The sequence below is a fragment of the Patagioenas fasciata genome, chromosome 27 (assembly GCF_037038585.1).
Source record: "Patagioenas fasciata isolate bPatFas1 chromosome 27, bPatFas1.hap1, whole genome shotgun sequence".
NCBI classification, from domain to species: domain Eukaryota; kingdom Metazoa; phylum Chordata; class Aves; order Columbiformes; family Columbidae; genus Patagioenas; species Patagioenas fasciata.
In genome coordinates this window covers 5,122,377-5,149,441 of record NC_092546.1, presented here as the reverse complement: position 1 = coordinate 5,149,441, position 27,065 = coordinate 5,122,377, and the positions used below count along the sequence as shown (strand labels likewise).

The 27,065-nt window shown below is 64.7% G+C and overlaps 6 protein-coding genes across 12 annotated transcripts; 4 read left to right on the top strand and 2 right to left on the bottom strand.

The window, feature by feature from the left end:
- Positions 1–171: 171 nt before the first annotated feature.
- On the top strand, positions 172–7,929 carry THOP1 (thimet oligopeptidase 1). The gene is made up of 13 exons (XM_065858248.2): positions 172–497; positions 941–1,144; positions 2,395–2,543; positions 2,815–2,922; positions 3,590–3,692; positions 3,846–4,006; positions 4,116–4,251; positions 4,331–4,697; positions 4,867–5,068; positions 5,143–5,329; positions 5,441–5,569; positions 5,871–6,007; positions 6,094–7,929. The coding sequence occupies exons 1-13, from the start codon at positions 482–484 to the stop codon at positions 6,250–6,252; spliced, it is 2,058 nt and encodes a 685-aa protein (XP_065714320.1). The 5' UTR covers positions 172–481; the 3' UTR covers positions 6,253–7,929.
- LOC139825676 (serine/threonine-protein kinase PLK2-like) lies at positions 7,919–13,233 on the bottom strand. Its single transcript, XM_071799500.1, has 7 exons — positions 12,875–13,233; positions 9,006–9,397; positions 8,790–8,919; positions 8,631–8,718; positions 8,466–8,561; positions 8,204–8,402; positions 7,919–8,128 (listed from the first exon to the last, which is right to left on the bottom strand). The coding sequence occupies exons 1-7, from the start codon at positions 13,155–13,157 to the stop codon at positions 7,922–7,924; spliced, it is 1,395 nt and encodes a 464-aa protein (XP_071655601.1). The 5' UTR covers positions 13,158–13,233; the 3' UTR covers positions 7,919–7,921.
- ADAMTSL5 (ADAMTS like 5) lies at positions 10,124–14,967 on the top strand. Of its 6 annotated transcripts, none has more exons than XM_071799498.1 (11): positions 10,124–10,326; positions 11,120–11,189; positions 11,272–11,432; positions 11,694–11,754; positions 11,841–11,949; positions 12,044–12,171; positions 12,258–12,381; positions 12,680–12,763; positions 13,449–13,612; positions 13,695–13,938; positions 14,195–14,967. In XM_071799498.1, exons 1-11 carry the CDS (start codon positions 10,280–10,282, stop codon positions 14,866–14,868), a joined length of 1,866 nt encoding a protein of 621 aa, XP_071655599.1. In that variant the 5' UTR covers positions 10,124–10,279; the 3' UTR covers positions 14,869–14,967. The 6 variants fall into 6 exon arrangements, with proteins under 6 accessions (XP_071655599.1, XP_071655600.1, XP_065714400.2 ...); XM_065858325.2 differs by having other exon boundaries at positions 10,128–11,189; positions 14,195–14,266; positions 14,354–14,967; XM_065858327.2 differs by having other exon boundaries at positions 10,129–11,189; positions 14,195–14,266; positions 14,346–14,855.
- Positions 14,968–15,730: 763 nt separating this feature from the next.
- LOC136113426 (CTD small phosphatase-like protein 2) lies at positions 15,731–17,862 on the top strand. The gene is made up of 8 exons (XM_071799501.1): positions 15,731–16,200; positions 16,276–16,360; positions 16,426–16,518; positions 16,770–16,832; positions 16,941–17,020; positions 17,100–17,226; positions 17,321–17,416; positions 17,498–17,862. Exons 1-8 carry the CDS (start codon positions 15,731–15,733, stop codon positions 17,558–17,560), a joined length of 1,077 nt encoding a protein of 358 aa, XP_071655602.1. The 3' UTR covers positions 17,561–17,862.
- A 697-nt stretch (positions 17,863–18,559) lies between these two features.
- PCSK4 (proprotein convertase subtilisin/kexin type 4) lies at positions 18,560–23,179 on the bottom strand. Its single transcript, XM_065857995.2, has 14 exons — positions 23,075–23,179; positions 22,900–22,995; positions 22,632–22,760; positions 21,943–22,019; positions 21,737–21,825; positions 21,318–21,490; positions 21,027–21,239; positions 20,721–20,821; positions 20,292–20,395; positions 20,052–20,169; positions 19,684–19,863; positions 19,420–19,544; positions 19,005–19,118; positions 18,560–18,924 (listed from the first exon to the last, which is right to left on the bottom strand). The coding sequence occupies exons 1-14, from the start codon at positions 23,174–23,176 to the stop codon at positions 18,560–18,562; spliced, it is 1,986 nt and encodes a 661-aa protein (XP_065714067.2). The 5' UTR covers positions 23,177–23,179.
- A 669-nt stretch (positions 23,180–23,848) lies between these two features.
- Positions 23,849–27,058, top strand: REEP6 (receptor accessory protein 6). Of its 2 annotated transcripts, none has more exons than XM_071799784.1 (5): positions 23,849–24,038; positions 25,392–25,485; positions 25,681–25,819; positions 26,114–26,282; positions 26,642–26,754. In XM_071799784.1, exons 1-5 carry the CDS (start codon positions 23,924–23,926, stop codon positions 26,737–26,739), a joined length of 615 nt encoding a protein of 204 aa, XP_071655885.1. In that variant the 5' UTR covers positions 23,849–23,923; the 3' UTR covers positions 26,740–26,754. The 2 variants fall into 2 exon arrangements, with proteins under 2 accessions (XP_071655885.1, XP_065714509.2); XM_065858437.2 differs by lacking the exon at positions 26,642–26,754 and adding an exon at positions 26,927–27,058 and having other exon boundaries at positions 23,851–24,038.
- Positions 27,059–27,065: the final 7 nt, after the last annotated feature.

Sequence of the window (27,065 nt, the reverse complement as noted above, 5' to 3'; positions counted from 1 at the left end):
GCCCGCCCCGCCCTTATATGGCCGGGTGGGCGGTGACAGCGCAGGGCGGAGCCTTTGGCGCATGGGCAGTCTGCGCCGCTCGGGGGACGGGCCAAAGGGCGGAAGCGCAGTTGTCGCCCCGCCCTGATTTTTTTTTACCATAGAGAGGGGGCGTTGCCATGGGAACGGGTGGGCGGGAGCCCGTGGCCGCGGCGCTGCTCCCGGCGGGGCTCCGCTCCCGGGCCCGTGGCGCTGCCCCGCAGCCGCCGAGTCCGCAGGCCGGGGCAGGGATGAGGCTCTACGTGCCCGGACGGACGGGCTGCTCCCCGCCGCCCGGCCGGTGCGAAGCGAAGGGGAGAACGGCCCAGTCCTCCACACTCCCAGAATCCCTCCGGCTCGGCCGCTCTCTCCGCCCGCTTCTGTGATTGGGGCACATGCTCGCTGCGTGGGGCCGGCGCCGTCTCCTCCCGTTCCCGTCAGCAGCGCCCCCGGCACCCCCGGCATGGCCCCCCCCACAGGTACCGGCATGGGGGACAGCGAGGGGCCGGGAGCGCGGAGCACACGGAGCGGGGGCGGACATGGGGGCAAGCGTGGTGGGGAGATGGGGACAGAGCGCCCGGGACGGGACGGGGTTCCCGGGGCAGGAGAAGCGGGCCCGGGGCAGCCCCCCAGGAGCCCCCGGTCCCCCGCTGTCGCCTCCCGCCCCCCCAGCTTTGATCCCGAGCTGTGACAGCCCCCCCCGGGCAGAGCCAGCTGCCAGGGCACAGGGTCGGGTTTCTGCGCAGGGTTTGTCATGGCTGGGAGGGCAAACACCGCCCGCTCTGGCTCCTCAGCCTGTTGCTCCCAGCGGGGTTGCTTTGCTGGGCCTCTCCTTTAAGCGCCTTCATCCAGCTGTCCCTACGCAGCCGAGTTTCCCCGCCAGCCCCTGCCGGGCTGCACCTCAGCGGCCGTTTCCCCGCAGGTAACGTCGTGGACAGCCAGTCCCCCCGGCTGCTGGCCAACCAGCTGCGCTGGGACCTGACCGCCGAGCAGATCGAGAACATGGCAGCGGAGCTCACCGAGAGAACCAAGCTGGTGTACGACCGGGTGGGCTCCCAGGAGCAGGGCGAGGTGTCCTACGAAAACACCCTCAAGGCGCTGGCAGATGTGGAGGTGGAATATACGGGTGTGTACGCCAGCAGGGAGCCCTGGCGCTCTGAAAATCAATGTGCTGTTATTAAGGTTTTGTTGGTGGCTTTTTTGCTCTGCGCTGTCATCTTTTTTCTTCCCGTGGCTCCCTCAGCAGCATGGTGGGTTTTTTTCCACTTAATGTATATACAGCCAAACATAAACACATAAATTTGGGACGGGAAAGCGAGTCTAAAGCGAGGACGGCGCTTTGGCAGGAGGAGTAGCAGGGTGTCCAAGGTCACCTCCTGCTTTTACATGTCAAGGTGCATTAATGGAAACAAACTGTGCAGAAATGGTTCGGCTTGATCTAAGAGGTCTCCAGCTCTCTTCTCACTTCTCCCCTAAGGCAGCGGATAAATGTCGCTCCGTGTGCCTTGTCTAAACACCGCTGTCGTCGTAGGGATTATGTATAAAGTGACAGGACATGATGGCGTCGTGCTGGCAAACGGCGCAGGCTTTGATTTATCTCTAGCTAATTATTTACAACAGCAGAGTGCCAAAGCCATGCAACCCCCTCCTGTCCTGACCACCCGTGTGTTGAGCTGTCACGTCTGTCTGGAGCAGAAACCAGCCTGCAAACCTCCTCTGGCTGGTTTCTTTTGCCTAAAATGAGTGGAAAAGCCCTTACTAAGCAGGGGGAATGTTCACTTCAGCAGAAGGGTCAGCACTTTCCCCGGGCAGCCACCTGCTCACCTTCTGCTGGGTGGAGAGTTCTCCTGCCTTCCTGCTGCAGTGGCGTTATTGCAGGTTTTGTGGGGATGTTGGCAGGGAATGTCCTCCCTGATTTCACTCCTAAAATGAAATAAGTCAGGACAGAGCACAGCTGGGACACGGTGGCTTTTGAGGAGCAGTTAAGACGTGTCACTTCTAGCCCAGTCCCCTAAGGAAAGGCATTGCCCATGTGTCCAATGTACAAGTCCTGTGATCCTGAAACTGCTGATAGCTGGTACAGAGGCATTGGGGTCTCACAGGCATGAAATCCCTGTGAGTTTTGTGATAAAAACAGATCGTAGGGGGATATCATTGGACGGACGCGCTCGACAGCGAGGAAGGAGCGCTGCTCAGAGGGAACACTCGGGCTGTCCCAGGACAGCAGCTCTTCCTTGGCGTGGGCGGGCAGGGCCGGCGCCAGGGCTGTCAGACTGGCTCCCGTTAACACAGGCTCTCTGTCCGCGCTCCCACTCACCAGCAGCTCCGGGACGTGGAGCCGTCACCTTCGCCATAATCCCTCTTCTGTCTTTCCAGTCCGCCGGAACATGCTGGACTTCCCCCAGCACGTCTCTCCGTGCAAAGACATCCGCGCCGCGAGCACCGAGGCCGACAAGAAGCTCTCGGAGTTCGATGTGGAGATGAGCATGAGGCAGGACGTGTACCAGAGGATCGTTTGGCTCCAGGTGCGTGCTGGGGACGATGCTCCATCAGCCACATGCTCCCAGAACCACAACAAACCGTTTTGCTTTGTCCCAGAGCTCAGAAGTTGAGGGTTGAGGGCTCTGTTTACAGCAATCTGGTAGGAACTAACGCACCAAACCAAAGCCACCTTGTGCGGGATTTCCGTCTGCTCCTGGCTCACTGGTGTTACAAAACCCACAACTCTGCCCAGAAACCGACTTTGTGCAACACCCGATCCTGCGCTTTCCTGCGCTCACGGGTTTTGTTTTACAGGAGAAAGCAGAGAGCGCTTCGCTGAAACCTGAAGCAAAGAGATATCTGGAGAGGCTGATCAAATTGGGTAAAAGGAACGGGCTCCATCTCCCCGAGGAAACGCAAGAGGTGAGATTGCAGAGCTCGGAGCGAGCACATGGAGACGAGGCCTCACAGGGCGAACGGGACAGTGTAGCGTTAGAGCAGAGGATGGAGGCTCAACTCATGAATTTTGCCCCCGATTCCTGTGACCTTGGGTGCGCTGGATGATGTGTCTGCCCCTCATTTTCCTTTCTGTTGAAAGGGCTGACATTTACACAACTGAGAGGCCACTGAGAAGCTGTGATTCTGCACAAACGGTGCTGTGCGGGTCAGGAGGGGATGCAGCTCCCAGCCTCCACATGCAAAAGGTTCCCCAAGGGGCTGGGGGCGCTGGGCTACTCAGGGTGTCCCTCTCTTGCGCCAGCGCATGGAGCTGGGAGCTCAAAATAGAAGAGACGGTGAACTGAACTAAGGGTAGAGGAGGTTTTGGTTGAACACCTGCAGCTCTGGGGCTGGCAGGGGACAGCTGGGACCTTGCTGAGGTGGCTCCTTTCCCACCAGGTGCGATCAGAGGGAGCCTGGGCCGGGCTGAGCACTCAGCGCTCGTGTGCTGTTAATCCTGCAGCGTTGTGCTTGAATCAAAGCCAAGCGCAGCCGCCGGGCAGCTCGGCAGGCGGGCTGCTGGAGATGCTGAACGGTGCTGTTTGCCTCCCCTCTTTGCGCTGACTTTTCTCTGTCCATCTGTGTTTTAAAGAAAATCAAAGCTATCAAGAAAAAGCTGAGCGTCCTGTGCATAGACTTCAACAAGAACCTCAATGAAGACACCACCTTCCTGCCCTTCTCCAAGGAGGAACTCGGTACGGAGCGCTGAGCTGATTCCCCATGGTGTGGTCCTGCGTGCGTGGATTCCTCTGGCCCAGGAGCACAAGCCTGTTCCTGCACCCGGTCCCAGAGCTGGTATTTCTGGCAGGGCCTGCGCTCTCCATATGTCCCATCCGCTCTTTTCGCAGGGGGGCTGCCCGAGGATTTCCTGAACTCCCTGGAGAAGACAGAGGACGGGAAGCTGAAGGTCACTCTGAAATACCCGCACTATTTCCCTCTCTTGAAGAAGTGCTACGTGCCCGAGACGAGGAGAAAGGTGGAGGAAATGTTCAACTCCAGGTGCAAAGAGGTAGGTGAGGCTCTCCACATGTCCCGGCGCTGAAGGGCTCTCATCTGAGACTTGTGCTGCCTCTCTCGCCTCCGTACCCCGCTTCACTCTTTGTCTGACTGTCCCGCAGGAGAATTGCCTGATCCTGAAGGAGCTGGTGGACTTGCGGGCTCAGAAAGCCAGTCTGCTGGGCTTCAACACGCACGCCGACTTCGTGCTGGAGATGAACATGGCTAAAAGCAGCAAGACAGTGGCCACGTTCCTGGGTACGGCGGCGGGCGGCGGAGGGGAAGGGCAGGGCCGTGCGCTGGGCTGTGCATGCTGACCCTGCCTCGGTTTCCCTAGATGAGCTGGCCCAGAAGCTGAAACCCCTCGGGGAGAAGGAACGGGCTGTCATCCTGGACCTGAAAAAGAAAGAGTGCGAGAAGCGCGGCCTGGAGTTTGACAACCGCATCAATGCCTGGGACATGCGCTATTACATGAACCAGGTGGAGGAGACCAAGTACAGTGTGGACCAGAACCTGCTGAAGGAGTATTTCCCCATGCAGGTGGTCACCACGGGGCTGCTGGCCATCTACCAGGAGCTGCTGGGACTCACCTTCCACCTGGAGGAGAAGGCTCCGGTGTGGCACGAGGACGTCCAGCTCTACACCGTGAAGGACACGTCCTCCGGGGAGACCATCGGCAAGTTCTACCTGGACCTGTACCCGCGGTGAGGCCTTGGGCACGGCAAAGGGAGGGAGGAGGGCTGGGGAAGGGGAGCGGAGCCAAAATCACGGGGTTGGGGGGATTTCTGGTGTCACCAGGAGCTTCTGCTCTGCAGCAGCTCGTGGCCAGCCGTGCGGGAGCATTCATGTACCAGCCTCCTCTTCCTCGCGCAGGGAAGGGAAGTACGGGCACGCCGCCTGCTTCGGCCTGCAGCCGGGCTGCCTCTTGCCGGACTCCAGCCGGCAGATCTCGGTGGCTGCCATGGTGGCCAACTTCACCAAACCCACGCCGGACGCGCCTTCCCTGCTGCAGCACGATGAGGTGGAGACCTACTTCCACGAATTCGGGCACGTCATGCACCAGCTGTGCTCTCAGGTGAGGCCTGGCTGGGCCCTCTTGGGCTCCCCGGGGGGAGTTAAACCACACTCTGAGCTTGCCCTATCCCCTAGGCGGAGTTTGCCATGTTCAGCGGGACGCACGTGGAGCGAGACTTTGTGGAGGCGCCATCGCAGATGTTGGAGAACTGGGTGTGGGAGAGGGAGCCGCTCCTGCGCATGTCCAGGCACTACAAAACTGGAAGCCCCATCCCCGATGAGCTGCTGGAGAAGCTCATTAAATCCCGGCAGGCAAACACGGGTGGGTCCCTGGGGGTGGGACAGGGTGGGAAGCGAGGCCTTTGTGCTGTCCCCACAGAGGGACAAAGCCTCACTGCGGTGTCCCCTCTTTGCCTCCTCTTTCCGGGGACAGGGCTCTTCAACCTGCGGCAGATCGTCCTGGCCAAGGTGGACCAGGCGCTGCACACCCAGACCAAGGCTGACCCTGTGGAGGTGTTTGCCCGGCTGTGTGAGGAGGTGCTGGGTGTCCCCGCCACCCCAGGTACCCTGGGGCTTTGGAGGGGTCGTGCTCACACTGGCTCTCTAGGTCTGGCCTGCAAGCTTGGCTCAGAACGCCCTTTCTGAGGCTGGGGCTTCAGGCTGGCTCCGTGGGGATGGTTTGTGCTGGCTGCAGGAAAAGCTGGGCTGAAACCACACAAAAACAAAGGGAATGTTCTTCTCTGTTTCCCCTGGGCTTGCGAACAAGCTGACCCAGCGCTGCTCCGACGTACTCACAGCATGGAGGGTTTTTTCCGTGCTGTGAGCGGTTCCTTCCCTTTAACACCCCCTCCTTTGCCACGAAGGTACCAACATGCCCGCTACGTTTGGCCACTTGGCCGGAGGCTACGATGCCCAGTACTACGGCTACCTCTGGAGCGAAGTGTTCTCCATGGACATGTTCCACACGCGCTTCAAGCAGGAGGGGATCATGAACTGTAAGGTAGGGAGGACGTCCCCGTCCTGTGCGGCCGGGCTCTCAGCGTGGGCGAGCGTCCCGCACGAACCCCCCTCTCCCTCTCCGTGTAGGTGGGGATGGATTACAGGAATTGCATCCTGCATCCCGGCGGGTCCCTGGATGCCTCCGACATGCTGCGGAGGTTCCTGGGCCGCGAGCCCAAGCAGGACGCGTTTCTGGCCAGCAAAGGACTGAAGGCGGAGAGCAACTCGCTGCCTTCAGCCTGCTGAGAGCCCGCGCCAGCCCCTGCGAGCCCAGCCAGCTCCGTTCTCCACGCACCAGACCCCTCGGGCCACGCGGCACCGGAACCTCTGTCACCCGCTGCTTCTGTCACACCTGCTGCTTCTGTCCCCAAACGCGTCCCGCCGGGAGCAGCTTCACTGGGATCCTGCTCCGAGCTCCCCCCGGGCTGCAGGAACCGGGTTCAGCTCTGAGTGACAGCTCTGCCAAGCCTTTGTCACCCACCCTGGAGGGGACAGGGCTGTCTGTAACCCACACAGATTGGCTGCACTTTGAACCTGATTTCTGCACGAGGGTGAGCTTTGGCCTCATTTGTAGCCGGGGAGGAGGGTGAGAGCAGTTACCAAACTTGAATCGTTGTTTTTAAATCCCTGCTTTTTAACAAGTGGGATTTCCCACCGCGCTCAGGGCTTGTTTTGTGCCCCGGGACAGATTTACTGTTCAGAGCACAAAACAAGCGGCCGAAGAAGCTGCTGGGAGTCGTTCCCTCCCCGGCTTTGGGCAGCTGGTGGCTGCGGAATAAAGACGGTGAGATCCCAGAGATTAAAACCCATTTCATTTACTGGAAACATCAGCTGTTCCTGCCCTGGAGGGGACTCTGGGGAGCCTGGCCTGGCCTTTCGGGGGGTTGTTTGTCCCCCCAGCTGTACCGGAGCCGCTGGGACCCCGTGCCCGGGGCCACCTTAGGGCAGCCGGCGCCTGGAGGGCTCAGGTTGTGGCAGCAGCGGGTGTGTTGCTATTGCTGTCACCTCTAAGCCAGGGTGGGACAGGGGAGGGCTGTGGAAAAAAAGCAGCCGATATCTTCAGACAACATGGATAAAAATACCAAGCGGGCTCCGTGCCAGGGCCGGGCGCGGCGCGGGGGTGGCAGTCGGCCCGTTGCCCGGCCCTGGGAGCCGCCAGCCCGTGCCACCTGTCCCCAAGGACCCTGGAACCGGTGCCCGTGTGTCACAGCACGGCACAGAGCGCGTCCCCCCGCTCTCTGCGGGTTGAGCGTGGACCCCGAGGGCAAAGGCTGATTTGGGGTTTTGCTCCTGTGGGCTGGGAAGGGGCTTGGATCCCTGCAGCCGCTGGGAAAACGCTCACGCCAAGTGCAGACAAAGTCGTTGCTGTCACCTCCCTCCCCCAGACCCCCGTGGTGACACAGAAAGGCTGGTGACACCTTCCCTCGCCAGTCCCCTCTCACACTGATGTGTGGCTGGGTCCCTAAGCAGCAAAGCGGCTCCTTGGTGCTTGCTGGGGCCACGCTGAGCATCTTGTCATTGTCCCCCCTGTTTTAGGCATAGGCGAGTGGCCGTCCCTGTCCCCAGGCCGGGTGCTCTCGAGTTGACGCTGTGGGTGTTTTAAGTGTCATGTTTTACCGAGCTTTCAGCCTTTTCTTCCAGACCCTTTCTCTCGAGGGAGAGAACTGGAGCTGCACAGGGAAACCGCGCACTTTTCTCCCTCCTTCCCAGGCCACAAATAATTGTCCCCCCTCGGGTGACCCCGGTGCTGGCAGGGAAGAGACGTCCCTTTTGGGTTTGGATTTGTATTCTTTTTTCTGTTAACGTTTTGTAAGGGCAAACTGGTGTGTGTGTGCCGTTCGTCATGGTCACGTCCCACCCTGCTTGTTTCAATGACTGGATTTTAGGCGGTTCCGAGCACTAATAAAGGTTTTCCTCAGTGGATGTTTTTGGGGCTCGGGTCCTTGCCGGGTGGGTCACAGGTGTCTCGGGAGAGAGCGCGGTGAGTCCCGGTGCTCCCGGCACGGCCACCCCCTCCCCAGCACGCCGCAGCCCCCCACACCAGCCAGCGCAGGGAGTTGTGTCCCATGAAGATGGGGACCGAGTGGCAGGCACGGGGTGACAGCCTGGCCGGTGTGAAGCCCTGGGGAGCGAGAGGCAGTGACCCCCTGTCCCCCCGAGTCCCCAGGTGGGCCGTGTCCCCCCACTGGCCCCCCACCTGTGTGAAGAAGCCGTGGGCCACCACGTCGGGCAGGCTGGGCCGTGCGGTGGGCTCGGGGACCAGCAGCCGCGCGATGAGCGCCCGGGCGCGGGGCGAAAGGTGGGGGGGCAGTGGGTACCACGCCGCCCGGATGCGCCGGAACAGCTCCTGCCGCTCAGCCGCCTCGAACGGGGGGCTGCCTGTCAGCATCGCGTACCTGGGGGGGTCCGGCGGCTCAGGGGGGCCGGGACCCCCGCCCTCCCTCCTGCTCCCCACTTACACAGCACAGCCCAGGGCCCAGACGTCCGCGGGCGCCCCGTGCCCCCTGCGGTCCAGCACCTCTGGGGCCAGGTAGCCGGGTGTCCCGCAGAGCGCCCTGGGGACATGGGCAGGGTGACCCCCGGCCCCCCTGTGCCCCCCTGGGCAGACCCACAGCCCCACTCACCCCCAGCGCCCGCCGGGTGGTGCCTCCCGCCGTGCCAGCCCCAGGTCCCCGATCTTCACCTGCATCTTCTCCGTCACCAAGAAGTTGCCTGCGGAGGGGGATGAGCCACAGCCCGGTGGGTTCACCCACCCGCTGCCCCCCCAGCTCTGCCCCACGCACTCGGCTTGAGGTCCCGGTGGACAACACCGTGGCCGTGGAGGTAGCGCAGCCCCGAGATGATCTGGCGCAGGTAGTACCGCACCTCCGGCTCCGTCAGCCGCCCCCGCACCCGCAGGATGTCAGCGAGGGACTGGGGACAGAGCCAAGTGCCAGCTGGGGACCTGGCACAGCGCCGGTGCGGGGATGCTGTGTTTTGGGGTGCTGGCGCTCGCTCACCCCGCGGCTGCACAGCTCCAGCAGCAGGTAGACGTGGCTGCAGTCGGTGAAGTGCCCGTGCAGGCGGACGATGTGGCGGTGGCACAGGCGGCCCTGCAGCTCCCGCTCCCGCTCCACCTGCACTGGCGAGAGCCCGGCAGCCCCAGGGAACCCTCCAGGTCTCAGGGGGACAGGGATAGGAACCCCCCAGTGACAGGGAGGAGGTGCAAGGGCCAGGATCTGGGGGTCCCCATGGGCATCGTACCCCACTCCCCAGGGACTTTCTGCGTCCCCCCCAGACTCACCCTGTCCCTGGTGCCCACCATGGTGAGCCGGGCTCGTGGGATGACCTTGGCCGCGTAGACCCTGCCGCTGGTCACCTCCGTCAGCTGGTAGCAGCACCCAAAGGTCCCCTGTGCGGACAGGGTGAGCAGCCAGCACCCCAAGGGGAAAGGGGCCCTGGCAAAAGGGTGTCAGGGTGCCTGGCCCCATGTCCTTCCCTGGGTGACATGGACCCCAGCTGGCACTGCCCTCAGGCACCTGCTCTGCTCCCCATGTCTCCCGCTGCCTCAGCTTCCCCTTCCCCAGAGGGGATGTGGTGGGTGCCTGGTGCGGGGATGGGGAGTGACGGGGGATTTACCTCTCCCAGGAACCGTCCCCGCTTGTAGAGCGTCCCACTGCCCGTGTCCCCGATGTACCAGCCCGGGAGCTCGTCCCGTGTGCCCCCCCGGGCCATCCTGCCCGCCCTGCTCTGCCCTGTGCTGAGCTGCGCCGGGGACACCCCGAGAGGCGCCCGCACCCCCCCGGCGCCGTAACCCCTTCAGCTCCGGGCTGGGGCTGCCCTGTGGGGTTCTGGGTGCAGGGCACCCCAAGCTCCTCCCCGATCGCTAAGTGGGGACCTCCTGGTGTCACCAAACCCCCCCCGGGATGCTCAGTATCAGGGGGTAATGGGAAGGTCCCAGATCAGGATGGGGCCGTAGGGGGTCCCGTCTGATCCTTCTCCTCTACCACTGGGGGCTGGGGGGGTGCCGGGGGGGGTACTGGCCCCCCTCGTCCTCCAGAGCTCCGGGCCCCGAAGGGTTAATGGGCGGCCGGGGAGGGCTGGGCGCACCTTTGGGGCTGGATATTAATAACGCGGCGGGGAGGGACGGGATTCGAGCGGGGGGGGAGAGCCTCGCCCGGCCCCCCCGGAGCTGCGTAGCCGATGCCCGATCGTCCCGGGTCCCCCGTTCCCGCCGCCGCCGGGACGCCAGAGCGGGACTGAGCTGCCGGGGAGCCCCGGACGAGGGGGCGGCATGGCCGGGGGGGGGTGTCGGGGCGGCGGGGAACCCCACGGTGCTGGGTAAGATCCCGATTTTTGCTTAACCCCTCGCGAACCCCCGAGATACAGCCCCCTCCTCTCCCCACGACGCCGCACCCGGGGTCAGCTCCGTCTTGCGGGGAAACTGAGGCACGCAGAGCCCCCCGGCATCACCCGACCCTCGCTAGGCTCCCGATACCCCCCGGAGCGACACCACCGCGACCCCCCCACCTCCCCATTCCCTCCCCTGCCCGGGGGACCCCGGTGTCCGGGCTGCGGGAGACCACTCGCGACTCCCGGTCCCCGTGGGAGCTGCGCGGCGGGAGGGTTCGGCTCGGCCGGGGGATTCCCCGACACGGGACTGGGACCCGGCACCCCCTGCACCTCCGAGCTGGGTGTTCGGGGTTCTCCAGGCTCTGGCGCTCTGGGATCCGGGCCCCTCCCCCGCACCCCCTATCCTGCTCGCCCCACGGCGGGGCCGGATCCGGCTTCGGGTGCGACACGGAGCCCCGGCGCCGCCGCGCAGGTCTGGTCCTGTCCCGGCAGGCAGCGAGCCCGGGGCCCGGTTCCCGCCGCGGGGCCGTGGGGGTGGGGGGGCTGGGGCCGTGTCCCCCCTCCCGAAGCCGCGTGGGCACGTGCACAGGATGCGGCGTCACCCACTCGGCTGCACCCACCCTTGGGACCCCGCTCGGGGACCCCACAGCCCCGGCTGGTTCCATGGACCCCCTCGCTGGGGTCCCCGTGGGGCGCACGGCTGTGGCAGCGATGCCGGGATGTGGGGCACCCCAGTGCCAGCCCTGGGGACAATGGGGCTCAGGGGTCTCTGCTCCCACAGGCACCGGTGGCCGTGGCGGCTGCTGCTCCTGGCCTGGCTCAGCCTGGGCTGTGGCGTCGGCACCGTGCAGGTGAGGGGTTTGGGGTGCGTGGTAGCACCCCCGGGCTGCTCCAGCCCAGCCCCAGTGCTGATCGTCACCCTCCTCCATGCAGGACCCAGCCCTGGGGACACCAGTGCAGGTCCCCAAGCACCCAGCCCCTGCTCGGCCCCGCCGGCAGCCGGCCCAGGGTGCCTGGGGACCCTGGGGACCCTGGAGCTCTTGCTCCAGCTCCTGCGGGGACGGCGTCACCCTCCGCACCCGGAGGTGCCTGCGGTGAGTGAGGGACAGGGCAGCGTGGCCCCCCTGGGCTGTCCCCACACCCCCATCCTGGGAGCAGCTCCAGCAGGATGTGACCCTGTGCAGGACATCATTGTCCCTTCATGCTCCCCGCGGGGATGCGTCACTCCCAGCCCAGCCACAGCTTGGTGGCTCGTTGGCTTGTTGGTGACCCAGGGATGGGGACAGTCCCTGTGGGGGACGCTGGGCTGCTGGGGGGTCACGCCCGGCCCTGCCGCGCTGATGCTGTGGCCACAGGTCCCCCGAGGAGGGTCCGTGCACGGGTGACCCGCGGCAGTACCGGCTCTGCCAGCTCCAGGTGAGCATGCATGGCTGGCCCTGGTCCCGGTACCATGGGGCTTCGTCCCCCTGGTCCCAGGGGGCTCCATCGTGCCGCCCCCGCAGGGCTGTCCCCCCGGCTCGGTGCCGTTCCGTGCCATGCAGTGCTCCCTCTATGACAACAAACCCGTCCTGGGCACATCAGCCCGGTACAGCTGGGTGCCCTTCTACGGAGGTGAGTCCTGGGGTGGCAGGTGGCATCACCGGGCTGACGGGGGCCATGGCCGCCACCGGTGTCACCACCTTCCCTTCCCGCCCGGCTCCGGCAGCCCCCAACGTCTGTGACCTCAACTGCCTGGCCGTGGGGCACAACTTCTACTACAGCTTCGGTCGGGTGCTGGACGGCACCCGCTGCGGCCCCGGGTCCCTGGACCTCTGCGTCAGTGGGCGCTGCCTGGTGGGTGCACGCGGGGCCAGGACCCCCGGGGATTCCCCGCGACCCCCAGCGCTGCCCCCCCTGAGGCCACGTCTGGCTCCCCGCAGAGTGTGGGCTGTGATGGGATCCTGGGCTCGGGCGCGCGCCCCGATGCCTGCGGCCAGTGCGGCGGTGGCCACGACTCGTGTCTCTTCGTGCACCGGCTGTTCCAGGGCGCGGAGCCCTCCTCCGGTGAATGACCCGTTGCCCTGGCCCCCTCCATGGGTGAATGCTTTGGCTCTTGGCTCCCCTCTCCTCCCATCCCCTCTCTGTGTCCCCAAGGCATTCCTGGGGTGTCTGTCACTCCCCTCTCCCTCTGTCCCAGCACACAGGGCCCAGCTGGGTTAATGCTGCTGATGCCTGGGACAGGGCAGGGGCTCCCCCAGACCCAGACCCCCTCTGTGCCCGGTCCCCTCCCGTCCCCCCTGTCCCTGGGCTGTCCCCTCGGGCTGTGTCCCAGCTCTGCCCTGACTCTGTGTCCCCCCCTCAGGTTATTTTGGGTACATGAATGTGACCAAGATCCCGGCTGGGGCCACCCACATCAAGGTGACGGACAAGAGCCGCAACTATCTCGGTAGGACATGTCCTGTCTCCATCCCAGTTACTCCCAGTTGGTCCTGCTTGGTGCCACCCGTGGGTGCAGGCAGGGCAGGGGGTGGCTGTGCTGTGCTGTGCTGTGCCATACCGTGCTGTGCTGTGCCATGCCGTGCCGTGCCGTGCCGTGCCGTGCCGTGCCGTGCCGTGCCGTGCTGTGCCGTGCTGTGCTGTGCCGTGCCATGCCATGCTGTGCCGGTTCCCTGCTCAGATGCCGTTTTGGGCATCGCGGGTTCAGTGAACTCGCCGGCACTCAGGGCACTTTTCCAGAGGCCTTGGCTGTGGGTTTTGGGAAGGGCTGAGCTGGACCAGCGCCAGGACAGCCACCAGGGAACCAGGAGCGGGACCCTCGTCCCCAGAGCCCCCATCCCCATCCCGATGCAGTTGGGGCCCTGGTCCCCACCACAAGCAGGGCTTGGGGGCTTGGGGGGTTTTGCACACCGGGGTTTGGCTCTGGTCTGGGACCAAATCCAAGTTCTTACAAGAAAGCAGATTTCTCCCGAGCCCCGACCGCAGCTCTCGCAGCCCACGCTGCCCTCCCCGCTTCGGGAGAGGCCTCCGATGGGGACCCAGGCATCCGGGCTGCCCCCTGCCCCCAGTCCAGCCTGGCATGGGGTCCCGGAATCTGCATGGTGCTCGATCCCCCGCCACGCTCCCTTCTGCAGCCCTGATGATGAGTGATGGGCGCTACGTGCTCAATGGGGACTGGTCCATCGCCTGGCCGGGGCCGTTGGAGGCGGCCGGCACCCGGCTGCGCTACGCGCGGGCCCCCGACGGCACTGAGAGCCTGGAGGCGCCCGGACCCACGGCCGAGGATCTGCACCTCATGGTGATGCTGGGGACAGCGTGGGGACGGGGACAACCCCCCCTGGCCCCCATCGTCCCCCTGAGCGCTGCCCCTGCCCGCACAGGTCCTGCTGCAGGAGCCCAACCCCGGCATCGAGTACGAGTTCTGGTTGCCCCGCGGGCTCCCCCAGCCCGGCCGTGGGGACACCAGCCCCCTGCGGCAGCCCCAGCCCCGGGGGGCCGGCAGCCCCCCGCCCCCAGAGCCTCCGGTCACCCCGGTCCCTGCGCTGCCACCACAGCCCAGGGGCTTTGTCACGGAGCCACCACCGAGAAACCCCCCCAGCCAGAGCGGGGCTGGGGCTGCCACAGGTGCTTGCACCCCCCAGGGGTCCCCACAGCCCCCCTGGGGGCTCTGCTGTGGTTCTGGGGGGTCCCAGGGGTTCTCCATGAGATGGGGACCCTGAAAAAGGTCCCCTGGCTTAACCCTTCCTGGGACCCTCTGGAGCTAATGTGTCCCCTCTGTCTCAATGGGGTACAGACCCCAGTGCCCCCTCCCACCACTGCAGGGATGTTGGGGGGGTTGTGTCCCCCTCCCTGCTAAACCACGGCAGCTTTGTCCCCGCAGGGCGCTGTGGGAGGTGCCACCCCGCCAAGGGACGCTCCCAGCGCATCCGCCACTTCTGCCAGAGCGACTTCGGTGAGCACCGGGGACTCAGGGGGGACACCGAGGGGGGGTCATGCCCAGCTCAGGGTGCCCCACATTCCCCCCGGCAAAGTCTTCCAGGGCCGTATCCTGGCGCAGGACGTGGTGGGGCAGGAGACGCGCTACGAGGTGGAGGTGACAACGTCCTATCGTCACCACTTCCCGCTGGTGTCCCGGGAGTACGTGTGGGTCCCCAACACCTGCGGGTGCCCCCCGCTCCGGGTGGGCGCCCGGTACGTGCTGATGGCGCGGAGACACGTCAACTACGAGCGGACGCTGAACCGGCTCCTGCTGCGGGACGACGGTTACGCGCGGCCCTGGACGCCCCGCGAGGAGCGGCTGGTGCGGGGGGCAGCCCGGCACTGCCCCCCCCGGCCACCCTGAGCCCCCCACCCCATCGCTGGACCCCGAGGGTGAACCTGAAGGGGCTGGAAGCGCTCCTGAGCCATTGCCACGGCCTGGGGTGGCCCCCGGGGACCCCATCCTGTGCGTGGCGCCACCCTCGGGGTCACTTGGCTGCGGGGGGGTGGAGGAGGGTATTAATTTATTGTGTTTTTCAGAAAATAAACGCGTGTATCCCCTCGCTTGCTGTGTGACCCTTCCTGGGGGGCCCCACGCCCTCCGCACCCCAAAGTGCTGGGGTCCCCTCTTGTGTCCCCTCTGCGTCCCCATGCTGAGCCCCAGAGCATCGCGCCCGCCCGGCACCGTGTCCCTGTCCCCACATGGCCACCCGCCAGGTTCTGCGTTTCGAGGTCGGGGACCTGCCGTTATCTCCCTTCCGGCGGAGGCGAGCGCGTCCCCCCCCGTGCCGGAGCCCCCTCGCCCGTAACCAAACCCTGGGGCCCACGCGGGGATGGGATGTTATGGGGGGTGCATAGGGATGGGCACCCCCGGGTGCATTACCCACTCAGGGTTCCTGGGGGGTCTCACACCCATCCAAGGGGTTTGGAGCCAGCGCTGGGGAAGGGCTGAGCTCCCCCAGTTTGTGTCACTGGTGGCTGTTCCCAAACTGGGAACATGACTGGGGTGCAGCCGGGGTGGGGACCCTGGGGTGCTGCGAGTGGCAGCTGCCAGCCCCGCCGGCTCCTTTGCATAACGAGTGATTAATGAGCAGGAGCCTGCGATGAGCCCTGGAGACAGCTGGGGCTCTGTGCTGGGCTCCCCAGCTGGTCCCAGTAAAGCCTGGCTCAAGTTGGGAACAAGGGTGGGGGCACTTTGGGATGATTAGGGCTGGGAAGGTCCCTCCACCCCATAAAAGTGCCCCCTCCCGCCCCCATAGTTGGTTTGGGGCTGCTGGGGGGTTTGTCCTTGGGTAGGGGGAGTGACCTGGCTGCTGTCCCCTTGTGGGGGTCTCCAGGGTGGCACTTTGGAGCAAGTGGTACCTGGCAGCCCTGGGGCTCTGTGCTGTCACCTTTGTGCATCCCGTGCTTGGGGTCACCCTGTGCGGCTGTCCCAGCCATGGCGGGGTTGGGGACAGTCACCCCGCGGGCAAAGCGTCCCCGCAGGGACAGCAGCGGGGACCGGGGGCTCTCGGCCACCAGAGCTGGGGCTCGCCAGGTGACCAGGAGCCAACAGAGAGAGAGGGACCGGGGGCAGCATTATCGGCTGCGGGGCTGGGACCCACAGGACAGTGTCCCTTGTTCCCCCTGGGTGCCCGTGACCCCCGGGAAGGGCCGGCTGGCCAAGCTGCGGCTCCAACGGGGATGTCACAGCCTGGGGTCTGCCCCCCCCTGCCTCGGGGGATGTGGTGAGTGTGTCCCCCCCACCCCGGGGACAATCACTGCCTGGGGAAAGGGTGGGGGGGGTGCCCTGGGCTGTGCTGAGGGGACCCCCTGTCCCACAGAGCCCATCACCCCCCCGCTGCAGCCCCAGGTTTACTTCTCAGGGCTCCCTGCAGATGAGTGTCAGGACCCTGCTGTCCCCAGCCTGTGAGTATGTGTGTGTGTGTGGGGGGGTCCCTGTGTCCCCCCAGCCCCTCTAACTCTCTGGCTTCCTCCAGCCAGGCTGGTCCCCACGGTCCCAGTGCTGGGCAGGGACGTTCCCCGCAGGACCCGCAGCACCCCGGGGTGCACCCTGGTCCTGGAGCTGGTGAGTGGAGGGTCCCGGGGGGGCTGCACCACGGGGTGGGGGGCTGACCCTGCTCCTGCCTGCAGGAGGGGACCCTGCTCTGCTCCTCCCTGCTTGCCAACCAGTGCCAGGATGCCGCGGCCACCGTCACCACCGTTTTCCAGAGAGATGCCTATGAGGTGGGTGCTGTGTGCTGGGGTGGGGACAGTGGGGTGTCGGGTCCACGGGGGGGCACAGAGAGCTGTGACAAGCCGTGGTGTCCATCTCTCCTTCCTGAGTAGCTGGAGGGGTCCCAGGGGCTGAAATCCCAGCGGAGGGGGTGACTGAGGGACCCGTGGGATCTCACTTGTGGTGCTGGTCCCCTCTTGGGGGCACCTTGGTGTCAGGACGTGGGTGCTGGTGGCTTTCTGGGGATGCTGTTCCTTCCCAGGTGCGTGTGAAGCTGCGTCCCCACGTGCAGCAGTTCCTGGAGAGCCTGTCCAAGACCTATGAGGTACCCAGAGCCCCCTAAGTTCCCCTGGGGTCTGTGGGGACCCGGTGAGGTGCATCGGGGTGTGGGGGACTGGGCAGCCTGTGCAGGGACTGTCACCTGCTCCCCCAGATCGTCATCTTCACCACGGCAAAGCAGGACTATGCCAAGAAGGTCCTGGATGTGCTGGACCCCAAGAAGAAGCTGATCAGGTGATGTGGCCTTGGTGACCCCTGCCTGGGACCTCTTGTATGGCAGGGACGGGTCCCCACAGGCTCTGTCCCCCTCCAGGCACTGTCTGTCCCAGCAGGACTGTCTCTGCGCCTGCGGATGCTACTGGAAGGACCTGACGTGCCTGGGCAGGGACCTGGCCAAGACTGTGGCCCTGGACCACACCATCCAGGGCGTCACCACACAGGTACCGCCAGCGCTGGCTCTCAGGGGGTCCATGTGCACCAGCACCCTTGAAGCACCGCGGCTCCACCATAGCCGGCATTCGCCCTCCCTCCCAGGCTGCCAACTGGATCCTGGTGCCGAGGTGGTGGGGGGACCCGCGGGACAAGGAGCTGCTGCGCCTCATCCCCGTGCTGGAACAGCTCGGCCACGCGGTGAGGATGGGGGACAGGGAGGGGATGGGTGCCCTGGGCAGTGGGAGCTCCCCGGTGACAGCCCTGTCCCTCTCTGTGCAGGATGATGTGCGCCCCGAGATCCAGCGGCACTTCTCACACTGCCGGCTGCCCACCCGGGACTAGGGGAGCGGGATGGATGAGACCCCCACGGCTGGGAGCGGAGGGACCCTGGGGGTCTGGGGGAGCTCCTGTGGCTGTGGGGACACTGTGCTGTGTATCCAGGCTCAGACTCGTCCCAGGGCGCTGGGCTGCATGGTGTTTTGGCAAAGCCGTCACCCTTGGGTCCCTCCTTCGGGGTCTGGCTCTGCTCACCTATCCCGGGGCTGGGGGTCCCACTGGGTGGGCTCCTTTGGAGGAAAAGCTCCAGCTCCTCCCGTCTGTTTTCTGTCCGGGCTGTTTCATGGGTGATTACACACATGGATAAAGGTCTCGTTCTCCCTGTCACTCCTCAGCTGTGCAAACACGGGGATGGCACAGAGCTGGGGGACAAAGTGTCCTCACCCTGCCCCACCACAGCCATGTCCCAGGGCAGCTGGGGGTGGCAATTTGGTGGCTGAGCCCCCGTGGTGCTGGTGCCCCCGGGATGGCCCCAGCTGGCGGCTGTCCCAGTGCCGCGCTGTGTGCCGGACACAGCCGCTGCCAGCCCCATGGGACAGCGTGGGGACAGGACCGCTGTCCTGGGGGAGAGCAGGGCGGCCATGGGGCACAGCAGCCATGGGACCCCTTGCCGAAGGACTGAAAGCTGCTGGTGAACGTAAGGGTTTGGGGTCCTGCTGCCACCCCCCTGCTGAAAGCCGTGGGATCTCGTGACAAAGCCCGTGTGGTGGCTGCGGTCACCCGGGTGCAGCTGTTTGGAGGAGGTCACATCTCCTCGTCCCCACGGCCCCTCAGCGCCTGGGAAAGGGCACAGGGCTCCCACGCAGCAGCGTGCAGAGCGGGGCCCCCAGCTCGGCTCCCCAGGGACACGTGGGGACAAGGCAGGCGGGGAGCGAAGCCATCAGCCCAGGGAAGTCCCCTTTCCGACACAGCGCTCCAGAAAGGCAACAAGGGGTTTATTTTGGAAGGCAGGCAAGGGCAGCTCTGTCCCAGGCTGGGATCCAGCCGCCTGTGTCCCTGCACGTGTCACGCTGTCCTTCCAGCCCGGGGACAGCAGGACGTACCTTTCACGAAGCAGAAGGCCACCCGGGATGTGACATAGAACCCTGCTGCAAGGATCAGGCCCCCGCAGACGAGGAGGGGGAACAGGTCCCTCTGTGGCCCCCCCTCGGCAGGGATGCCCTGCGGGGGGGAGCAGGAGCGGGTTTGCTCATCCAAGATGCTGGGGGGCACACAGGCCGTGCAGTTGTTGGCCGAGGCGCCCTGGCATGTGTAGCAGGAGGGGTGGCAGCTGGCGCAGACATTGGTGGCTCTGCGGGTCCGGCCGTAGTAGCGCGGGGGACAATAGGACAGGCAGGAGCGCTGGTGGGTGTACAGGGAGCTGTCACACTCTGCGGGGGGACGGTGGCATCAGCCGGGCTGCAGGGCCACCAGCGCCAATGGCACCGTCCCCTCCTGCCCCGGGACTTGCCCTCGCACGCTCCCTGTGTGTCCCTCCTCAGGCATGTGTCGGTGGCCACGAAGCGCCGGCTCCTCATGTCCTCGTTGGTGCCGTGGAGGTGCAGGGTGACACTGGTGAGCAGACCTGGGGACAGGGAGGGACATGGCTCGGTGCTGGTGGCAGCTGCGTTCCCACCCTCCAGGGTTTGGGATCTTGTGAGCTGGTGGATGTGGGGCTGGAAGCTCTGAGAGCGAGCTGTGCCCCCCTTCTGTGTGCCGACCCTCAAAAATACACAGCTCTGCAGAAAAAGAGGGTCTGGCCAGCCCCTGGGAGGTGACAAGGACAAGCCAACAAGATGCTGATTAAAAAGGGAGAAGGATGAGGCAAGAGGGATGGGGTGACCCTGGTGACTGAGGGGGTCACCCCCTGGGGCCCTGACACCCACCTGTGTTATAGGCATCACCCTTGTTCTCCAGCCGGAGTGTCCAGGTCCCATTGGGGTTCTCGTCCCAGAAGTGTGTGGACATGAAGGTCCAGTCCCTGTACCCCTGGTCACTGGTGTCATACGGTCTGGGGAGAGGAGAGCAGAGCTGGGAGTGACACTGGGGACTGGGGGGGAGGATAAACCCCATGGGGATCCCAGAACCACCCTGTTCTTGGTACAACGGGGCAGCACCAGGACGCGGCAGTTTTGGGCCGGTGTCCTTACCGCACGGTCACCAGCGTGGACGTGGTCCCCATGGGGCTGGTGAGGGTGATCGTCAGGTCCCCCCTGCGGCTGTAGCTCAGAGACAGCTGGACCTGGACGTGCTCCAGGGAGCGGATGCGTTTGGTCCTCCCTGAGCAGGAGGAGGCGTCCGTGGAGATGGTGAGCTGGGAGCCGATCTTCCTGTGGGGTACGAGATGGATGAGGGCGCCTCTCCCCCTCCATGGCCATCCTGCCCCCCACAACCTCCCAGCACAGCCCTGTGGTTACAGCAGCAGCTGCCGTGCAGCACAAACCGCTTTGCTGCAGTGGCCACAGCACTTTGCTCCAAGGTCCCCCTGTGAGATTGGACCTGGGGACACGTCCCTTACCGGGGGGCATGGAGAGCTTTGACCGAACACATGCGCTGAGGCTGAGTCCCCGTCCACGCCTTGGCCATCTCCACCAGCCGCCCGGCGTCCAGCAGCCCATAGCCGTAGTGGTGGCTCACTGCAGAGCAGGTGCCACCCAAGAGAGGACACATGAGGTGCCCCAGGCCAGTTTGGGGGCAGCAGGGCCCCCCACAGCTGGAGAGGGAGGCAGGACAGGCAGTGGCCGAGCTCAGAGCTCACCCTTGCGCCCGACGCCGTTCACAGCCCAGTCCTCTGCCTGCAGGTGAGCGGGCTGGGAGCTCCTCACCACCAGGTGCTGCATGTCCCGCCAGGTCAGCACCGGGCTGGAAGCAAGGAGGACGTGGGGACCGTGCTTAGCTTTGGGTTCACTTTGGAGGGCAAGATTTGGCTGTTCTGAGGTGGGTAAGTCAGCCAGCTCGTTCCAAACTGGTCCCACCACAGCCTCCTTCACTGCCGAAATGGGAGCAACAGAGACCCCAACGCTCCTCTGGTCATGCTCCCGCAGTGCCCAGGAGGAGCTGCTGCCACAGGAGACCCAGCTCTGCACCCCCAAAACCTCCCTGCCAGCAAAGTTGCGCTTCCACATCCCTGTGGGGTCCTGGTGCGCCACCAGGCTCTCCCCAGGGACTGTCCCACAGTGTCACCTACTTGGCCTCCAGCGCCAGGGCGATGATCCCGGCGGCCAGCGGGGCCGAGGCGGAGGTGCCCGTGTGCTTGTCGGTGCAGCGGTGGTGCAGGTCGGCCGTCACCTGGGGGGACAAGGGGGTCTCAACACCATTGCCTGCTGCTGGAGCACAGGGCAGGACTGCCTGGAATTGAGTCTTTGTGCTTTTTGGGGTCTAATGCGGAGACTTTGGTAAAGCCCCCCTTGTCCGTCTTCAGGTCAGGAGGGCTCAGCTGAGCCTGCTCTGTGCCAGGAGCCGGTGTCACCAGTGTCACCAGTGTCACACTCACGATCTGCACCTCGCTCCTGCTCCTGCTGCTGTAGGTGGTGGTGAGGATGGCGGCGCAGCCCTCGCCATAACGGGGCCTGTGCCCGCCCGCCAGCACGCTGCCCACCGCCAGCGTGTAGACACTGTTGGCGTAGCCGTCGCAGTTGCAGTTGTCATAGTTGATGCCGCCGTTGCCGGAGGCCCAGATGAAGATGGAGCCGAGACCACCCCGTCCCTAGCGGAGGACAGGCGGAGGGGGGTGAGCGGGGAGTCCTTGTCCCAGCGTGGTCCCCGATGCTGTCACCGCGCTCACCTGGGTGACACCTCTGTGGAAAGCCTCCGCAGCCAGCACGCCCGGCCCATCCACGGTCTTACCGTCGTCCGTGGGTCCCCAGCTGGCGCTGTAGATGTGGATGTGCTGGGGCCGCAGGCTGAGCGACTGAGCCTCCACCACGTCTGTGACGGCGCCATCCAGCATCCGCACACCTGCGGGGCCAGGATGGGGAGCGGGGGCTCCGTGGGGACGGGACCCTCACATACGGGCTGACCAGTATCTCGCTGCTCCCCCTTCGCCCCCCATTGCACTGCGCACCTTTCATGCCACGTTGCCCTAAGGAGATCAGGCTGCCGCAAGCTGGATCCCAAATCTGCTCATTAAGCCCTTTGCAATTAAGCCCAGTGAGTTTCACCAGCTTTTAACCCCCTTTGCCACGCTCCCTTCCGCAGGCTCACCTCCGACTCTGGCGTTGTACGCGACACCTGCTCCGCAGAGCCGGTTGTTGGCTACGGCGGCCACTTCTCCGGCACAACGTGTCCCATGCCTGAGGGACAGAGCTGTCCCCTGAGCCATCCCCTGCGAGGGGCCTGGGGCAGCCTCAGCCCCCCGAGGTGAAGCACCTGGCACAGGTTTGCTTGGATATTTAGCTGGGGAAACTCACCGGTTCTCATCCCCAGTGGTGTACCTGGGCTGGGGGTCGGGGTCGTAGCTGTTGAAGTCATAACTTGCCAGAGGGTCCTATTGCAAAAAGAGGCACTGACGTGAGCAAACCACCTTTCCACGGGCGTTGTGACGGCACAACACAGGCTCCTGGTGCTTCGCCCGGTGTCTGGCAGAGCAGTTTGCCCTGCCTGCCCGTGGTCTCACTGTACGGCTGAGCAAGGGGGGCCCTTCGCACCCGGGCACTGCGTGGGGTTAAGCTGGACTTGTTGGAAATTGAGTGTAACTTTGCACATGGCTGTGCTGCTTTGCTCCATGGCGAGTCGCGGTCTCACCAGCAGCGCAGCAGGAAAGGAGCTGCAAACCACCCAAATGATGTTGCTATAAACCACAACCAGGATTTACCTGTTCTCGCCTCTCGGCTCTGGGAGCACGTGAGGGTTTACCAGCTTTACTGGCTTTGCAGCTTGCTGTAATTACATCTATTTTGGGGGCTTGAGTGGGTACAAGTTCTAACAATTCCTTGATGTGAAGATTCACAGCGGGAGCCACCAAACCTTTTGATCCAGCCCCAAGGAGGCTGAGTTCCCACCGCACAGTCCCGCAGGTGGGACGAAGGCACCGGCTCCCACCCTCCCCTGGAGACGCGACACCCTGAAGGAGCCGGTTCCTGCAGCCCAGCGTAGTTACATAGTTGGCAGCCAGATCCGGATGGTCCTTCTCGATCCCATCGTCCAGGATGCTCAGCACGACCCCCAGCCCGGTGTAGCCTTTGCTCCAAGCAGTGAGGATGTTTAGATCAGGATTGATGTCGTTGTTCTGGAAAACGGATTGAATCTGCCCAGGCCGGGTGACCTCCAGGGGCTCTCCTGCTGCCTCAGCACTGTTGGTGTTAGTCCTCTTACGCAGCAGGGAGGTGATTTGCTCAGGATTAGGAGAGAGACTGGCAAAATCTCACCATGTACCACTGCTTGTGGAACCAGGGATCTGTGGGTACCACGCTGGCGCTTCTCTTCGTCCGCCTCTTCACGGTTTGCTGCTCAAACCAGAGGATCTGGGTGGGAAGCGGTGGTGTCGGCGCCGGGCAGAGCCTGCCCAGCGTGGCCATGTCCCTGCGGCCGCCTCCTCCCTACCTGCGGCTCCTTCGTCAGGCGCATGTTCCAGCCCCAGTGCCTGCTCAGGGCTTTCTGCCGGGTGCCGCGGTGTGTGAAATGATAATAAGGCTCCCCCTCCATCACCTGCAGGCACAGAGCTGCTATCAGAGACCTTCCAGACAAGCAGCAGGGCTGGGGACCCCCTTGCCAACTCTGCGTGGGCTGCAGACATGGGGAAGAGGTGTTTGGTGTGAGCAGGACAAGCCCCATGGGGGCTCCCAGGGCAGGTTTGTGTGTCCCTTTGGGTCTCCTCGCCCCCCATGTGCACACACAACGTGCACCCCCAACCACACTCCTGCCTTCGTCCCCGTCCTGTGGCTTAGGGGCACTGCAGGGAATAACTGAACGGCCTGTGTTACAATTAAATCAGCGTTCCCCTCTGGCACACGTGGTGGGGATGGGCGAAGGGGACACCGGGATGGGCAGAGGGGACACCGGGAGTCGCAGGGCTCCCGCACCCGGCCCAGGCAGAGCAGGCCGTGCCGCCGGGCCAAGCCCCCGGCCTCCCGCGGCCCCGCCGCCACCCGCACGGCCCAGCTGCTCAGGTAGACGCGGGGTTCTGTGGGGCCCGGTGGGGCGACAGCGGCGACCGCGACCACCAGCAGCCCCGGGAGCAGCCCCGGGTGCAGCGCCGCCATGAGGCCGCGGGCGTGGAGCGGCTGTTGTCATGGCGACAGCGTCGCCACGCCCCTTTCATACCTCCCCTCGCCCTCAATCGCCCCGCCCATTCCTCTTGGCCCCGCCCACCGCCGCGGTGCCCGGGGCGGCGGAGGCGCCGGGGGGCTGGACAGGTCGGAGCGGACGGGTGGGAGCGGGGCGGCTGCAGCCATGGGCACGGTGCCGCAGCGCCTGCAGCGCCTCCTCGATCGCCCCGGGCCGCTCGGCGACCTGCTGGGCCGACTGGAGGCCCGCACCGGCATCCGGCGGCTCTACCTGGCCACAGGTGCGACGGGCACCCCCGCACCCTCCCGGTCCCCCCCGGTTCCTCCCGTTCCCCCCGGGCTCGTTCCTGGGCTGCGCTGCCCACTCCCTTCCCGTCCCTGCTGTTTCGGGGTCTCCGAGGGTCCCTCCTCCTTCCCGGAGCACCCTGCAGCCCCTCACCGTGCGTCTGGGCTTTGCGGGGAGGCAGGCAGGGCTCGGGCAGGGCCACCCATTTGGGGGTGCTCGGTGCCCTCAGGGAGCGGGGCCGTGCTGGGATGGGGGCTGCCCCCGGGGGTGGCCACACCATCCATCCTGCACCCCAACCCAAGGGTCAGTGCACTCTAAAACCTGCAGGGTCTGCATGTTGGACCCTCAAGACCCCCGGGAAGCCTGGCCCTGATGGAAGGGGGTTCCCGCTCCCCAAGGGAGAGCCCCCGAAATGTGTTGGGTCAGACGAGCTGCTGGGGACCTCAGGTCCCGGGGGCAGAGCCAGGGCAGAACCACTGCCGTGAGCAGAGCCGGGATAATCCGTCCCCGAGCCCAGCAAGGACTTTCCTCTAATTCACCGGCACAGACTAAGTCCCGATGTCCCTGCCCGCAGCAGGACAAGGTGCTTACGGTGACAGAGGAGTTTATGTGCAGGGTGGGCGAGAAGCTGCTGGGCTGTGACAGTAAATGACCTCGACTCCAGCTCTGCGTGTCCCCAGGCTGCTGTCCTGCCCCCTGCCCCATCAGGGTCGGTTTTTCGGCTGCCTGCTGGCACCCTCGGGGCCACCAAGCCCCCTTGCGGTGGCCATGGTTTTGGGAACAAGGGCTCTCTGTCCCAGTGTCACCAGCTCTCCCAGCTGATCCAGCATCTGAGGGCTGGGCAGGCTCCAAACAACCAAAACCATGGCTTACATTTAATTGTAAGGATTTAATTCAATAAGAGGTCAGTGGGATCGGATTGCTGGTTCTCAGGGGGCTGAATCTGTGACAAGCAGCAGCTGCTGGGCAGGGACTGGGGGTGTGCACAGGGAGCAGAAGGAGCCGTGGCCGCTGGGAGCGGGGCTTGGCCTTGAGCAGCCGTTATCGAAATGACAAGTGGCTCTGAGCTCTGCGCAGGGGAGAACCTCGAGCCCTTGACTTTGGACTGTGGGTGTGTGGTAAAGTCTCCGCTGTCAATGTCTGGCCCAGGTCCAGAGTTGGCAACAGGTTGAAAGCACAACGAGCCATGCGGTGTGTGAATGGTCATACCGGAATTAGCTGGGGGTGGTCATTATTCCCAACCGAAGGGTACTGGGGTGAGAAACCCCCTCGGTGGGCTGGGCCAGGGTCTCTCTTTGCCGTCGCGGTGTTGGCAGGGATGTGACCATCCCCTCTGTCCCCTGGGCAGGTTCTGCTGCGTTCCTGGGGCTCTACCTGGTGTTTGGCTACGGCGCCTCGCTGCTCTGCAACCTCATCGGCTTTGCCTACCCCGCCTACGTCTCGTAAGTGCCCATGTCCCTGCAGCATCTGGAGAGCATCCCCTGCCCTTAGCTGAGGATCCCCCTGGTCAACGTGATGATCAGGAAGCTCTTGAGACCTTCCTGACAATGCTAGGGGCAGCAGCAGGTTTGCTCCAGGGTTCGGAGGGTTTGGGTGGGAGGTGAGCAGCAGCCGTCACCTCTCCTCTCCGGCTGCAGCATCAAAGCCATCGAGAGCTCCAACAAGGAGGACGACACCACGTGGCTGACGTACTGGGTGGTGTACGGCGTCTTCAACGTAGCTGAATTCTTCTCTGACATCTTCCTCTACTGGTTCCCCTTCTACTACGCTGGGAAGGTAACGGCTTTGCTGGGGCCAGAGCAGCTGAGGTCATAGAAGCATGGAATCATAGAACGGGTTGGGTTGGAGGGACCTTCCCAGGCCCCCCAGTGCCACCTCTGCCATGAGCAGGGACATCTTCACCAGCTCAGGCTGCTCAGAGCCCCATCCAGCCTGGCCTGGGATGTCTCAGGGATGGGACAGGTGCCTCCAGTGAGCTCCAGCCTTGGGAAGCACCTTTGGGCCAGGCTGGGGAATGGAGCAGCCTGCCCTGCATGCCCTGCCTGCCATCCTCCACCTCTCATCCCACAGTGCCTGTTCCTGCTGTGGTGCATGGCCCCCATCTCCTGGAACGGGTCACAGGTGCTCTACCAGAACGTCATCCGGCCCTGCTTCCTCCGGCACCACCAGACTGTGGACAGTGTGTTGGGCAACCTCAGCAGCAGAGCCCTGGACATGGCCTCCAGTGTCACCCGAGAAGGTAACAGGGGTCCCCTGGTCCCCACTGTCCTGCTCAGAGTCCAGGGCAACCACAGCGCTGTCACCTTGTGGTGACAGGAGCCGAGCAGGGGGTCCCGCTCTCCCCCTCTGTCCAAGTTGCGCCAGGGGAGGTTGAGGTTGGATCTGGGAACAATTTCTTCCCCAAAGGGCTGTGGGGCATTGGAACAGGCTGCCCAGGGCAGTGCTGGAGTCACCATCCCTGGAGAGTTGGACAGACGGACATGAGGTTCTCAGGACATGGGGCAATGCCAGGGTGGGTTATGGTTGGACTCCATGATCTTGATGGGCTTTTCCAACCCAAATGATTCTGTGGTTCTCTCTCTTCTCTGCCTGCTCCAGTCCTGCAGACTCTGCTCCGCAGCAGAGCCCGGCTGGCGGCCGAGGTGGCCCCGCAGCTCAGCCTGTCTGTACGTCCCCTTGTCCCTTGGTGTGGGTAGAGCAGTTGCTTTCCCTCCTGCCTCTCCGTAGCCAGAACCCCAGTGCCGTGTGTCCCCCCCAGTGCCATGGTCCTCGTCGGGAGCGGGTGGGAATGAGATGGTGCCACATGGCTTGTCCCCGATGTCACCAGCTGGGTGGCCACTGTACTGGGGATGGGTCCTAACACCGTGTCCGTGTGTCCTGCAGCCTCCAGAGCAGCCCTGAACCTGGCGCGAGAACCGGAGAAGAGCAAGTGACAGGGGCCACTGGTACCGGCGCTGTGACACCGGGGCCTGGGCTGCCCCTAATAAACCCCCGGGGGCTCCCGGTGCTCCGCGACCGCCTG